The sequence below is a fragment of the Dinoponera quadriceps genome, unplaced genomic scaffold (assembly GCF_001313825.1).
Source record: "Dinoponera quadriceps isolate SergipeBrazil2010 unplaced genomic scaffold, ASM131382v1 scaffold3646, whole genome shotgun sequence".
NCBI lineage: Eukaryota > Metazoa > Arthropoda > Insecta > Hymenoptera > Formicidae > Dinoponera > Dinoponera quadriceps.
Window position 1 is genome coordinate 43,456 of NW_014557645.1, and position 12,282 is coordinate 55,737.

The 12,282-nt window shown below is 39.4% G+C and overlaps 4 protein-coding genes across 4 annotated transcripts; all 4 read right to left on the reverse strand.

Annotated features, from left to right (window-relative positions):
- Positions 1 to 574: 574 nt before the first annotated feature.
- LOC106749360 (odorant receptor 82a-like) lies at positions 575 to 2,373 on the reverse strand. The gene is made up of 4 exons (XM_014628731.1): positions 1,565 to 2,373; positions 1,147 to 1,246; positions 887 to 997; positions 575 to 775 (listed from the first exon to the last, which is right to left on the reverse strand). The coding sequence occupies exons 1-4, from the start codon at positions 2,371 to 2,373 to the stop codon at positions 575 to 577; spliced, it is 1,221 nt and encodes a 406-aa protein (XP_014484217.1).
- A 950-nt stretch (positions 2,374 to 3,323) lies between these two features.
- LOC106749365 (odorant receptor 4-like) lies at positions 3,324 to 4,894 on the reverse strand. Its single transcript, XM_014628736.1, has 5 exons — positions 4,113 to 4,894; positions 3,939 to 4,038; positions 3,725 to 3,835; positions 3,487 to 3,642; positions 3,324 to 3,377 (listed from the first exon to the last, which is right to left on the reverse strand). Exons 1-5 carry the CDS (start codon positions 4,892 to 4,894, stop codon positions 3,324 to 3,326), a joined length of 1,203 nt encoding a protein of 400 aa, XP_014484222.1.
- A 1,235-nt stretch (positions 4,895 to 6,129) lies between these two features.
- LOC106749361 lies at positions 6,130 to 8,054 on the reverse strand. The gene is made up of 5 exons (XM_014628732.1): positions 7,276 to 8,054; positions 6,953 to 7,022; positions 6,700 to 6,810; positions 6,409 to 6,564; positions 6,130 to 6,135 (listed from the first exon to the last, which is right to left on the reverse strand). Exons 1-5 carry the CDS (start codon positions 8,052 to 8,054, stop codon positions 6,130 to 6,132), a joined length of 1,122 nt encoding a protein of 373 aa, XP_014484218.1.
- A 1,447-nt stretch (positions 8,055 to 9,501) lies between these two features.
- Positions 9,502 to 11,330, reverse strand: LOC106749362. Its single transcript, XM_014628733.1, has 5 exons — positions 10,552 to 11,330; positions 10,271 to 10,340; positions 10,029 to 10,139; positions 9,740 to 9,895; positions 9,502 to 9,555 (listed from the first exon to the last, which is right to left on the reverse strand). The coding sequence occupies exons 1-5, from the start codon at positions 11,328 to 11,330 to the stop codon at positions 9,502 to 9,504; spliced, it is 1,170 nt and encodes a 389-aa protein (XP_014484219.1).
- Positions 11,331 to 12,282: the final 952 nt, after the last annotated feature.

Below are 12,282 nucleotides of genomic sequence, written 5' to 3' on the forward strand. Positions count from 1 at the left end.
TCATCGTATTCTGCAATGTAACGACGCGATTCCGCGCGATAACGCGATTATGCGATATGAAATATATATAGATTAGCATGAATATGTATATTAGCATGAAATATATATAACGCGCTATATTTCTTACAAGGACTCCATCGACTTAAGACAGACAGATAATAACTATCCGTACAAAGTTTTCCGAATGTTGTTGAGATCGTCAACGATAATATATCAGTTACAATTATCACCGATATCGAATGTTACCGATTATTGGCGATGGCAAAAGAAGACTGTCGGTCATTTACTGCATGAACAAAGAACAGTAAGAAATTAAATATGTTCATAATATATATTTGTGTATATGATGAGAGAATAAAATACATTTTAATCTAAGAGATACTTCACATTAAATATTATTTATAGCTTGTAGAACGCTTGAAGAACGTTTCACGTTATTTTTAGGATAAATTCGTCATACAGCGAGTGATACGTGTGTATCGTCTCACCAAAGGTACAAATCAAATGAACTTTTGGAGCAAATTAAAATAGGCCATTGATGTTTTAACGATCTATGAAAAAACAAGAGGAACTTTTAATTCCCCGGTGACAGACGTGAATGACAGACTTCTATACTTACGTTACCAAACGTGGGCAAAGACATCTCTATAAGTTTGCCCGCCGAAATTTTCTCTGGAATATTGGAAATCGCCATTATCAAAATTAGAGAGCGAGCCCTCATATACGGAAGACGATACCAGTTTGTCGTGGATGTCATCAACCCAACCTCGAGGCTCTATTACGGTTAATACACATTTTGACTGTGCATTTTGATTGTGTGTTTTTAAGCTATGTTTGTGATTGTTGCCTAATTTGACAGAGCACACAAGAATATCAACGCCCGTACCTGATCCGTTAGAAGTTGACCGACGTAACAGACAGTAAAAATGGAAAAAGTAAAAGATGTAAGCATCACGGACAAAGTTAATGTGGCCGTAGAGTCGCTACTCTCCCATTCCTATAAAGTTAATACAATTAATTATAACTATAAAATGCGAAACATACGATATAATTACATTTGATCAATATCACTACCGCATTTTTTATTTCAAAATTCACGAAGAATGCATAAATAAAATTCTCAGAGAAAACATTTCTAAAGATTACCATAATGATATAGTATCCCACGAGACATAGAAGTAAAGTAGATCCAACTATTTCGACTAACCATATATATCGCATAGCATCCTCTACTTGTTTCAAAAAACTGTAAAGGAGCGATTTATCTAATTAGCAAGATTTGTTTAAAGTAATGAAATGAAATTACTGAAAATAATCCAATGTAACTTATCATGATTTTCGAGATCTTATAATATTATTCCTGAATATTTGTACAATATATATGTATATTTTACGCCGATATGTAATTTTTTAATACATATATCATATACATATAATTTAAAAAGAATTTTACACGTTAATTTCGCTGTGTAAATTACAGTTTGCAATTAGAAACATTGAAAGAAGGAGTACCTTCACATTTGTATAGAGATTTTCTCATTTATGCTATTTTCAACGAACTCACCTCTTCACTTTTACTTGATGTTCCACAATATCGGCCAACAACGTCGCGACGGCACGGTCCTCCGGCACCGAAATGTCGTTGAGACGTTGAAATTTGCCGGTTAAAACAGCCAGCTGTCCGCAAACATGCATAATGAAGAAGGCGGCTAATCCGGCCGCGCCGCACGTCACCGAATAGGTGATCAGTCCTGCGAAAAATTGCAGGGTAAAGACGATCTCGTATGCTGGCGAGGCCTGTTCGTCGAACTTGACGAAATAGCTCGGACAGGCCAACGCTCTCACCGTGATGTTCATCGGCGTCAACATTCGTCCTTTCGAGAGCGGCATAAGCGTACGGTAAGACAATCCACCGATATACATGAAGGCGGCTGAGAAAATCGCGAGTTTCCGGCCCATTCTCGCCTTAGACAACATTACTTTCCGATCATTCCCATCGACGATATCCCGCCAATCCTGTCGCATCTGTTCCAGACAGATCCGGATCTGCTTCTCGTGATACACAAGTAGAGTGTACTTCAAGCAACTCATCCAACAATTCAGCAGCGGCCCCAACAGTCTCACCCTCCTCTTCAAGTCGCGTTCCTTTAGGAACACCAGTAGCAAACCCGGCACCAGTATAAACGCGAACAGCAGGTAACAAGAGACGTTTAGTAAGCGAATCGCAAGTCTCTCCGCGTTAGATGCGGTTTTAGAAATTGGCCACACGCCGATCATTCGTAAAATGATACGGGTCACTTGCTGCGCGTAATTTAAGTCATTCCTTTGCATACCCGTCGAGATCGTTTTCGAGCGTTTCGTGTTTTGCTCCATCGTGAGATTTTAACTTTTTTTAAATTGAGATTCTAAAAACGACGAAGTCGGACGCTGACTTTGCGTTTGGCTGACTTTTTATCTTTCTGATTTCGTTAGGATTCCCGTTATTTCCGTTAACAAAATTTTCGCATTTCGGGTTTGAGGGTGGCAGATAATCGAACGGTAATAGAAGCTCGAGCATGACTGAACGGATGTACGTGATAATAGACAGCGTCTCTCTAAAAGTATCGTGTTGTGCGGTGCGCTTGCGTGCATAAAACGACTGCGCGTAATGACAGGGCGCATGAGAGGGGTTGCGAATTTAACATGCCGAATCGTCCGCGACCCTCAGTGTCTGTGGTGTGCAAGGAGGAGGATCGTGGCACTGGACAACAGAGGCCTTTAAAATTTCAATTTGCAATCTCTGTGAAAGCGAGCGCGTCTGGTGTACTTTGCGTCATTGTCATAAATGAAATGTTATGTAAGTAAAATATTACATATTATTTTCACAGTCGAGAAATGTAATACGTTAATGCCTACATATACGTTAAAATATTTACGTTATATGATAAAAAAAGACATTTAAATGTCTCGTTTAATCCTAGATTTTATCAGACTTAAAACAATCATATAAATATGTGTGAGAAGATAGAGAATATACAATATAAAGACTGGAAAAAATGAGTTTTCATTCAATGTTTAATATACTCGTTTAGTCATACATTTTTTAAGACATATAATGTCTTTCCATATGAATAGGAGAATAGTGTATATTAACGTGAAGATGAATTTACACTCAATGTTTAATATATAAGCAGAATAAGAAAAGAATTCGGAGATTTTCGAACTCGATATCGATATACTATTTAAATGACGCTGTTTACATCTAATAGAAACCCGTGGGCTTCAGTCCATATTTCCTGCGAATAAGGTTCATCTAATCACTTGTTTCATCTAATTAGCTAATCTTAAATACTGGTTGTCCGTAATATATTCAAATACGCTACCGATGTCCGCACGATCTAGAAAAAAGAAATAAGTGATTGCACGTTCGATGACGCGATTCATTGTCGAACGACTAGAAAATTGAAGCTTCTTTAACGCGATCTGACGTGAGTGGGAAACACTTACAGCACCGAAGCTATTGAAAGACAAATCTAAAAATTTTCCCGCGGTGATTTTAACAGGCACGCTAGATACCGCGATCACCAGGACGAGACTGCGAGCGGTTTTGTGAGGGATGCGATACCAATTCAGTGTACAAGAAGTGACATACATCTTCGTGCTCTATAATCGTGTGATCATTCCATCAACAAAACTCCCTTCATACTCCCTTCGTACTTATCGAGCGGCGGTGGCAGCTCGTTACCTGGTTAGTGAGGAGCTCACCGATGAAGCACAGTATGAAAATGTTAAGGGTAAACGTCAGAAGAAGTATAGCGTACGTAAGCATAGACACTGCGTCGTTATCCTCCCATTCCTACAAAATGCACATCAGAGATATTTTCCTTTGCACCTTCCTCCTTGAGCCGTGTACGTGCGAATTATTTTACATTCATTTGAAATATCTTTATCTCGTGTACCATTATTATGTAATATCCAAGAAGGCACAATATGAACGTGCAACCGACTACTTCCACCAGACACATATACTGCAGAATATCTTCTACTTTGTCTAAGAAACTAGATGACATAAATACGTCACTAGAAATACTAATGGGCAATACATCCTTAATTACAATAAGATATCATACTACCTCTTAATCCTTATGTGTTGCTTCACAATAGCCGCCAATTTCCTGTTGACGTTCACATCGGAAGTGTGTTCGATCCGGGTGAGATCCTCCATTCTGGCGATGAGAATCTTGAATTGGCCGCAGCCGTGCAGCACCAGCAAAGCCGCCAGGCTGCAGGCTCCGCTGGTCACCGAGTACTGCACGACACCGCAGAGGCACTGAATGGTAAAGATGATCTCGTAAGCCGGCGTCTTCTGCGGATCGATGAACACGTAGTATCCGTTGTATCCCAACGGTCTGATCGTGACGTTCTGCAGCGTGACGACGGTACCGCGCGATAACGGCAGGATCGTGCGATAGAAGAATCCGCTGCCGTACACGAAGGCAACGCAGAGGATCGCCAGATTCCGGCCTATTCTCGAGTTACCCGTCATGATCCTGCGGTCCTCCGCTAGGCTCACCTGTCCCCAGTCCTCCTCGATGTGCCTGATGCAGTCCTTGATCCGGTTGTTCTGGTAGATCAACATCGCGTGCTTCAACATTGCCATCAGGCAGTAGCACATCGGTCCGACCATTTTGAGCCGACGACGCGCGTTTGACTCTTTGAGAAATATTTTCAGCAGCCCCGGCACGAATATGAAGTAAAGAAGGACCTGGCACAACATTCGGAGCGACTTCGTCCAGACGAGCCTGAGAGCGGACGAATCGCCGCACGACGGCCACACGCCGATCAGATTTAAGACACTTCGGGTCACGTGCACGGTGCGTCTGACGTCATCGTGATGCGAGCTGTTCACGTGCATGACCGGTCAATCCGTTTGATCCTGAAGTTGCTGAAGAACTGATCGAGCAGCAGTGTTGAGCAGCGGAAGGACGCGCACGACGGTGCGCTTGCGTCTTCGACGCAGGTTGCGGAAGAGGTGAGGGACCGACTGCGATTGTGACTCGCAGTGATCTCTCTTACCTTTTGCAAATTGCGGAAAAGTTCGCGACCGATGGGGATACGTCGTCCTCCTACGACGTCGGACATCGCGATGGGAAGTATAGACGGCAATATAGTAACAAAGCTAGAAAACAACAGGCATGATGGCAAGACCAACTGCAAACATTGTATCGATTGTTCGATGATGGTGTATTCATTGTCCCGTGTTCGACGATCACCTCGCCTTAAGAGATCGAGTAAAAAATATGTATAGATCGGCACGAGATATAATATATTCTTGCGCGGCGATTTACCGGCTTAAGATAGATAAATACTAGTAATTCGTACAAAGTTTTTCGGATGTCGTCGGCAATAATATATTAGTTATAGTTATCTCACGCTGAGATATCGAAGGTTACCGATTATTGATGATTGCAAAAGTATGACACTATTTAAGAAATACTTCACATAGTTCTTATTTACAGCTTGCATACATTTCACAATGTCTTCAAGATAAATTCGTCGTGCAACGAGTGATACGTGCGAATAACTGGAGATCTAGACACGAATTAAATTCATCGGAGAGAAAAGTTGACGAAGTGGTGAACTCACTGCTCGTTCGTGCTCGCGTGTCTTCAAAGATTCAAAACGTCACGCACGGAAAAGAGTCTGAAAACGGTAAACTATGCAGATGAAGAAGCTCGCCGAAGGTCGGGATTTTTTCTACGAGAGGTATTCTATCCACGTACAACTTTCCGAGCAACCAGGAGAAAGTAAGTATAACTTGCTTTTTACTAACCGGTGACCTGCGGTTGTAGTTATCACTAAATAATCAGGAAATGACTGACAAGTGCGATATACTTTTGTTCCTTAAAATGACACAACCACATGTTCAAGTGAATCTATAAGAACATTCTTTTTGCAAAATATTCGGACAAAATATTTGGAGAAAATTGATTATCACGACATGTTTCTGTTACAGAAAATATATATATGTATAATAATATATTATAATAATATATGTATAATAAGAAAGCTATTTATTAACATCCGTTATTTTAATATATTTATTTCAAAATTAATTAATTAATATTTCTACGAGATGACGCTACGTATCTACATCTACAAGGAAATATTCAGACAAACATTTTGTTGTAATATAAAGATGTTAAATTATTTATTCCATAACCTTCCGAATAAGATTAAAATATGTCACGGCCGTCTTAACGACCTAGAACATGATATTTACATATATGTATATATATATATATATATATTTCGTATTTATTATCGTTGAATTCTGTAGGTAACATTACAAATATAGCCGACAAATTATAGTCTATAATTATAATCTAATTATAATCAAATATCTCATATTAAACATGTTAAACTTACATCTCCGAAAGTCCTAATAGAAAGATCAACAAACTTTCCAGCTCGAAATTTTACTGGGTTATTCGATACGGCCATGATTAAAATTAGTGCTCTTGCTTTGTCATCAGGAAGACGATACCAGTCCAATGTACATGCTGTCAATGACAGTTTTTCACCCTGGTTTAACAAATTGCACATATAAAAAAGAAATCGTGGAAGCAGCAACCTGCGTTTTCATCCTTTAGTTGTCTGTTAAAAGCGTCAGAGCTACCCTCCATCCTGCTATAAATCGATGAAATACGGCAGACGTACCTCTGTAGCGAGCTGTTCACCGATAAAACAAAAGATAAAAATATTGAATCCGATTGACGTGAGTAGAACGAGATACGAGCCCATCGCTACAACATTTTGATCTTCCCACTCCTATAAGATTAACAAGATTATGTACAATTCGCACGGCGCGTGAGTGCAACGAAATAACGATATAATGCCAAATCGCGCGGATCGTTATCATTCTATAATCATTTAAGCGCACCGTGATAATATCGTGTCCTAGGAGACATACGATCATCGTACATCCCAACAATTCCAGCAGACTCGTGTGCTCCAAAGTGTTCTGCACCAATTGCAAGAAACTACAAAAGAACGCGCGCAAAATAGACCATTGTTAGAAAGTTTCTCCCCGATTTCACATATTAGACAAGGGCACACGCTGATAAAGCGATATACGTAATGTGTTAACGTGATGTATCTGTTTCATAAAGTGTCCGATCGCGATTCTTGGCAATTCACGATTACTGACACAAATGACAGTAATAATACTGACAGATGTATAAATGTGATTGATAGTTAAAGTGCATTTATGTAGATGAACAATGAAACTCTCACCTTTGCATCCTGATCTGATATTCCACTGTCACAGCCAGCTTCATGTCCAAGTTCTTGACTTCTTCCTCCTTTACCAAATTGTCCATCAACATCATCAGTATCTCCAACTGTGCGCACGTGTGCATGACGAAGAGCGCGGCGAGGCTGCAGATCGATACTGTGATGGTGTACTTGACTAGTCCGGAGAAGAACTGCATGAAAAACATGATCTCGTAAGCGGGGCTGATCCGCCCGTCGAAGAAAACGAAGTAACTCGGACACGGCAAATATCTGATCGTGATGTTCTGATCGGTAACGGATTTTCCCTTGCTCAGCGGCACCACCGTGCGGAAGTACAAGCCGGACGTATACATGAATATACCGCACAGAATAATCAAGTTCCTCGCGATCTTGGCCTTGTCGAGCATGGAGTCACGAGCATTCGCGCTCGCGACATTCCGCCAGTCGTCCTGCACCCACGTCAGGCAATTCCTCATTCGATTCCTGCTGAACACCAAGCTGCAATACTTGAGCACCGCTAACGTTGTGAACATCACGGACGATATAAGCTTCAATCGAATGCGAGAACGTTTCTCGACGATGATTATATAGAGGACCGTCGGGATTAACTCGCTACAGAGGAGGACATAGCAAATCAGAATCAGCAAGGTGTTTCTGAGATTTTCGACGAACGAGGTCCTCGCGTTCATATTCGGCCAGATACCCAATAAGCGACAGATACAGCGATTTAATTCGATCGTATATTTTATGTCACTCTCGTAGTTTTTATTCGGGAACATCTTCGGGTGTGAATTGTGTGAACGAGTGTACTACACGGCTGTTGCGGCTTTATCGTGCGGAACGTGGTGTGCGTGATAAGACGCTCGTGATGGCAAGTTGCATGCTATCTCATTACTGATCGCTGCGAGCTGTCATCCAGCCTGAGCATAACTCGGTGTGTAAAGTGCGCTTGCGTATTAAACGATTGACCATCCAAATAAATCGATAATAACGTGCGTAGAACGCGTAACGTGTAGAATTCTTAAAAGAGTGAAAGTTCTATTTACGTTCGTACGAACGGATTCTCTTTACAGGAGACAATATAGAGGTCGATGTTCCGCGAAGACTCATTAGTAATGCGAACGCAATATCATGCTAGTTTTTTACGTACTGAAACGTTGTTAGCAATGAGTAATTTTGCACAAACCAGTGTTACATCCAAAGTCGCTCGTGACCTCCGCCTCGACCCTTTTTGCGACCCTATTAAATTTTTTTCTTCCTCCTTCTCCGTTAGAAACCATCTTATTCTTTTCTCTCTCTTCCTCTTTCTCTTATTCTTTCAGCGCTCTACCCTTCTAAGAACGCTGTATATAGGCCGTGAATTTGGTAAAATTCAGACAAAAAACTCGGTTGCAATAATAGTAATATTACTGTAGAAAGTGTCTACTAGAGGTAGGGAAATCCATTTATTCGAATATTCGGTAACCCGGATTTTTGAATTCCGGAAATTGGAAATTCATTTTTGACTTCGATATTTAGATATTGGCGGCACTATTTAATTATTCGCGAATGACGGATATTCCTGGATAATGGATATCCATGGATATTTGCGGAAAAAGAAAATTAGAGCTGTGTTATTCTAGTTCTGTAAAATTCAAGTGGTATTTATTTATCTACAATTTACTCACGTTTACTCACCCACAAATTTCGTTTGTCCATTTTGCAAAAGATAGATATAAAAAAAAAGAGAAACGGATAATTCACTTACATAGCCCTTCTGACCGCATCCTCAAATTAAGCATTAAAATTATATGTTTATTCGCTGTTTCTGTTTATCCATGCCTTATTCTCGTTTGTCCACCTCGCGAAACCGAATTAACAAATAAATCCCAAAAATACTCCTTTTTCAGTTTTATATTTTAATACCTTGATTTTGTAAGGTAAGTAAACAATGGAGCAGGGACAAACGAAAATAACGAATAGATAAACAATAACAATGAATGGACAAACAATTTTAATACTCAATAATTTTGCAGAAAATTTTGAATAGAAAATTAATTATCACAAAATATTTCTTTTACGAAAAATGTATAAAAAAGAAAGCTATCTGTATTATATTAGCACTAGTTACTTTAACATATTTATTTCTACATTAATTAATTAATACTTCTACCAAAATACGCTACGTATCTACATCTATAAGAAAATATTCAGACTAACATTTTGTTGTAATATAAAGGACATTATTTAATCCATAACCTTCCGAATAAGATTCATATATGCCACGGACGTCTTAACGACCTAGAATGTGATATACTTTTATCAATTATATACTTCATATTTAACAAATCGAAGGAAATTAATTTTGTAAATATTCGTCTTTCATCGAACTATATACGTAACATTACAAATATAGTCAACAAATTATAATATATTATCTGTAATTATAATCTAATTATCAAATACCATTAAATACGTTACTTACATCGCCGAAGGTCCTAATAGTAAGATCAACGAATTTCCCAGCTTGAAATTTTATCGGTTTATTTGACATGGCCACGATTAAAATCAGTGCTCGTGCTTTATCATAAGGAAAATGGTACCAGTCCAATGTACATACTGTCAATGACAATTTTTCACCCTGGTTTAACAAATTGCACGCATAAAGGAAAAATCGAAGAAACAGCATCTTCCGTATTTATTCCTTCACTGTCTGTTAAACGCGTCGGAACTATCCTCTGCTGTTATAAATCGATAAGACACGACAGACGTACCTCTATAGAAAGCTGTTCACCGATGAAACAAAAGATAAAAATATTGAATGTGATTGATGTTAGTAGAATGAGATACGAGCTCATCGATATAACATTTTGGTCTTCCCATTCCTATAAGATCAAAAAAATTATGTACACTCCGTAAGTAGGATGGATAACATGTAATGCCAAACTGTGCGGATTGTTACCAATCTATAATAATGTATGCGCACCGATATAATATGATGTCCTAAGAGACATACCATCAACGTACATCCCAATAATTCTAACAGACTCGTGTATTCCAAAGTGTTCTGCACCAATTGCAAGAAACTACAAAGGGACGCGCGCAAAATAGAACTTTTTAGAAAGTTTCTTCCTCATCTGACATATTAAACAGGGGCACGCGCTGATAAAACATAAAGATTTCAATCGCGAATTTGTGAAATTCATAGTTACTAACACAAATGACAAGAATAATACAGACAAAAGGATCAATGTTGTTGGCAGATAAAATGTATTTATGATACAATGAAATTCCTACCTACGCGTCTTGATTTGATATTCTACTGTCAATGCCAACATTTTATTCAAGTTTTTGACCTCTTGCTCTTTTACTAAGTTGTCCATCAACATCATCAATATCTCCAATTGCGCGCACACGTGCATAATGAAAAGCGCAGCAAGGCTGCAAATCGACACCGTGATGGTGTACTTGACTAGTCCGGAGAAGAACTGCATGAAAAACATAATCTCGTAAGCGGGGCTGATTCGTCCGTCGAAGAAAACGTAATAAGTCGGACACGGCAAATATCTGATCGTGATGTTCTGATCGGTAACAGACTTTCCCCTGCTCAGCGGCACCACTATACGAAAATACAAGCCAGCTGTATACATGAATATACCGCACAGAATGATCAAGTGCCTTGAGATTTTGACACTGTCAAGCATAGAGTCACGAGCGTTCGTGCTCGCAACGTTCTGCCAATCCTCCTGCACCCGCATCAAGCAATTCCGCACGCGATTCCTGCTAAACACTAAATTGCAATATTTGAACACCGCTACTGTTGTAAACATTATGGACGATATATGCTTCAATCGATTACGAGTGCGTTTCTCGATGATGATTGCGTAGAGAACCGTCGGAATTAACTCACTGCAGAGGAGGACGTAGCAAATTAGAATCAGCAAAGTGTTTCTGAGATTTTCGGTAAGCAAGGTCTTAACGTTCATGCTTGGCCAGATTCCCAGTAAGCGACAGATAAAGCGATTCAGTTCGATCGTATATTTTATGTCACTCTCGTAATTTTTATTCGGGAACATCTTCGGGTATAAATTTTGTGACGCGTGTACTATATGGTGTTACGACTTTGTTGTACGGAAAGTGATATGCGTGACAAGACGTTCGTGATGACAAGTTGCGCGCTCTCTCATCACTGATCGCTGCATGCTGCCATCCAGTCTGAGTATAACTCTGTATGCAAGTGCGCTTGCGTATCGGATGATTTGTCAGCCACGTCGATCCTCTTTTAAGCCAATTAAAAATCTAGCAGTTATCAAATCAAATGTTAATTCTTTTGCACAAAGTTCTTTCTCTGACAATCGGCGGCCACATACTACGTATGCCCTTAATATTGCTCGTTAGTCAAATACATAATATCGTACAGGAAATATTCGTTATGTGATATCTTCTTAGACGCGAGCACAATTGAACATTGAAATGTGTAGCTGATCGTAAGGTGAATTTGTCGATCACATAAACTTGTGTAGAATTAAAGATTCTAGTACTACGTGCGGAAGAGAAATCGAAAGCATTGAAGTTTGAAGACAGAGGAGGTATTGAGAGTCAGGGTTGCTTTCCATGAGGGATATTCTTGTTCTATATTTCCCTTTGCGCGCAACTTGGACGCGAACTACGTCAGGATTACACGTTAAAAAAAAAGTTGACTGTAAAGTGAACTCTCTGGTCGCTTTGCTAGAGTGGAAATTTAAAATGCTACGTGCGGAAGAAAAATCGCAAGCGATGAAGTTTAAAAGCGAAGCAAATCATCGAGGGGATTGCGGGATTTCCGTTCTCTGTGAAGTATATTCTTACCTCGCAACATTTGTCGAGAACTTTTGTGAACAGAGAACCGATGTTCAACTCTGTTGCTTCCTGTAGCTAGCGATTGCTTCAATCTCAATATTTACCGCATATTTCTCACAATAACCGGACAACTTATATAAATGATATTTTAATTTTCGTAGACATTGTCTTTCTTTTCGCAAAATAATG

Excerpts from the sequence above, each read along its gene's own strand:
- LOC106749361 (XM_014628732.1), bottom strand. The coding sequence starts at position 8,054 with ATGTTCCCGAATAAAAACTACGAGAGTGACATAAAATATACGATCGAA. Across the intron at positions 6,811-6,952 it reads TGTTGGGATGTACGATGATC|GAGTGGGAAGATCAAAATGT; the intron begins GTATGTCTCCTA and ends TTAATCTTATAG. Across the intron at positions 6,565-6,699 it reads GTGAACAGCTCGCTACAGAG|GGTGAAAAACTGTCATTGAC; the intron begins GTACGTCTGCCG and ends TTGTTAAACCAG.
- LOC106749365 (XM_014628736.1), bottom strand. The coding sequence starts at position 4,894 with ATGCACGTGAACAGCTCGCATCACGATGACGTCAGACGCACCGTGCAC. Across the intron at positions 4,039-4,112 it reads CAACACATAAGGATTAAGAG|TTTCTTAGACAAAGTAGAAG; the intron begins GTAGTATGATAT and ends TATGTCATCTAG. Across the intron at positions 3,378-3,486 it reads CTTTCAATAGCTTCGGTGCT|ATCGTGCGGACATCGGTAGC; the intron begins GTAAGTGTTTCC and ends TCTTTTTTCTAG.
- LOC106749360 (XM_014628731.1), bottom strand. The coding sequence starts at position 2,373 with ATGGAGCAAAACACGAAACGCTCGAAAACGATCTCGACGGGTATGCAA. Across the intron at positions 998-1,146 it reads TGGGATACTATATCATTATG|GAATGGGAGAGTAGCGACTC; the intron begins GTAATCTTTAGA and ends TTAACTTTATAG. Across the intron at positions 776-886 it reads GTCAACTTCTAACGGATCAG|AGCCTCGAGGTTGGGTTGAT; the intron begins GTACGGGCGTTG and ends TAACCGTAATAG.
- LOC106749362 (XM_014628733.1), bottom strand. The coding sequence starts at position 11,330 with ATGTTCCCGAATAAAAATTACGAGAGTGACATAAAATATACGATCGAA. Across the intron at positions 10,341-10,551 it reads TATCAAATCAAGACGCGTAG|TTTCTTGCAATTGGTGCAGA; the intron begins GTAGGAATTTCA and ends GTCCCTTTGTAG. Across the intron at positions 9,896-10,028 it reads GTGAACAGCTTTCTATAGAG|GGTGAAAAATTGTCATTGAC; the intron begins GTACGTCTGTCG and ends TTGTTAAACCAG.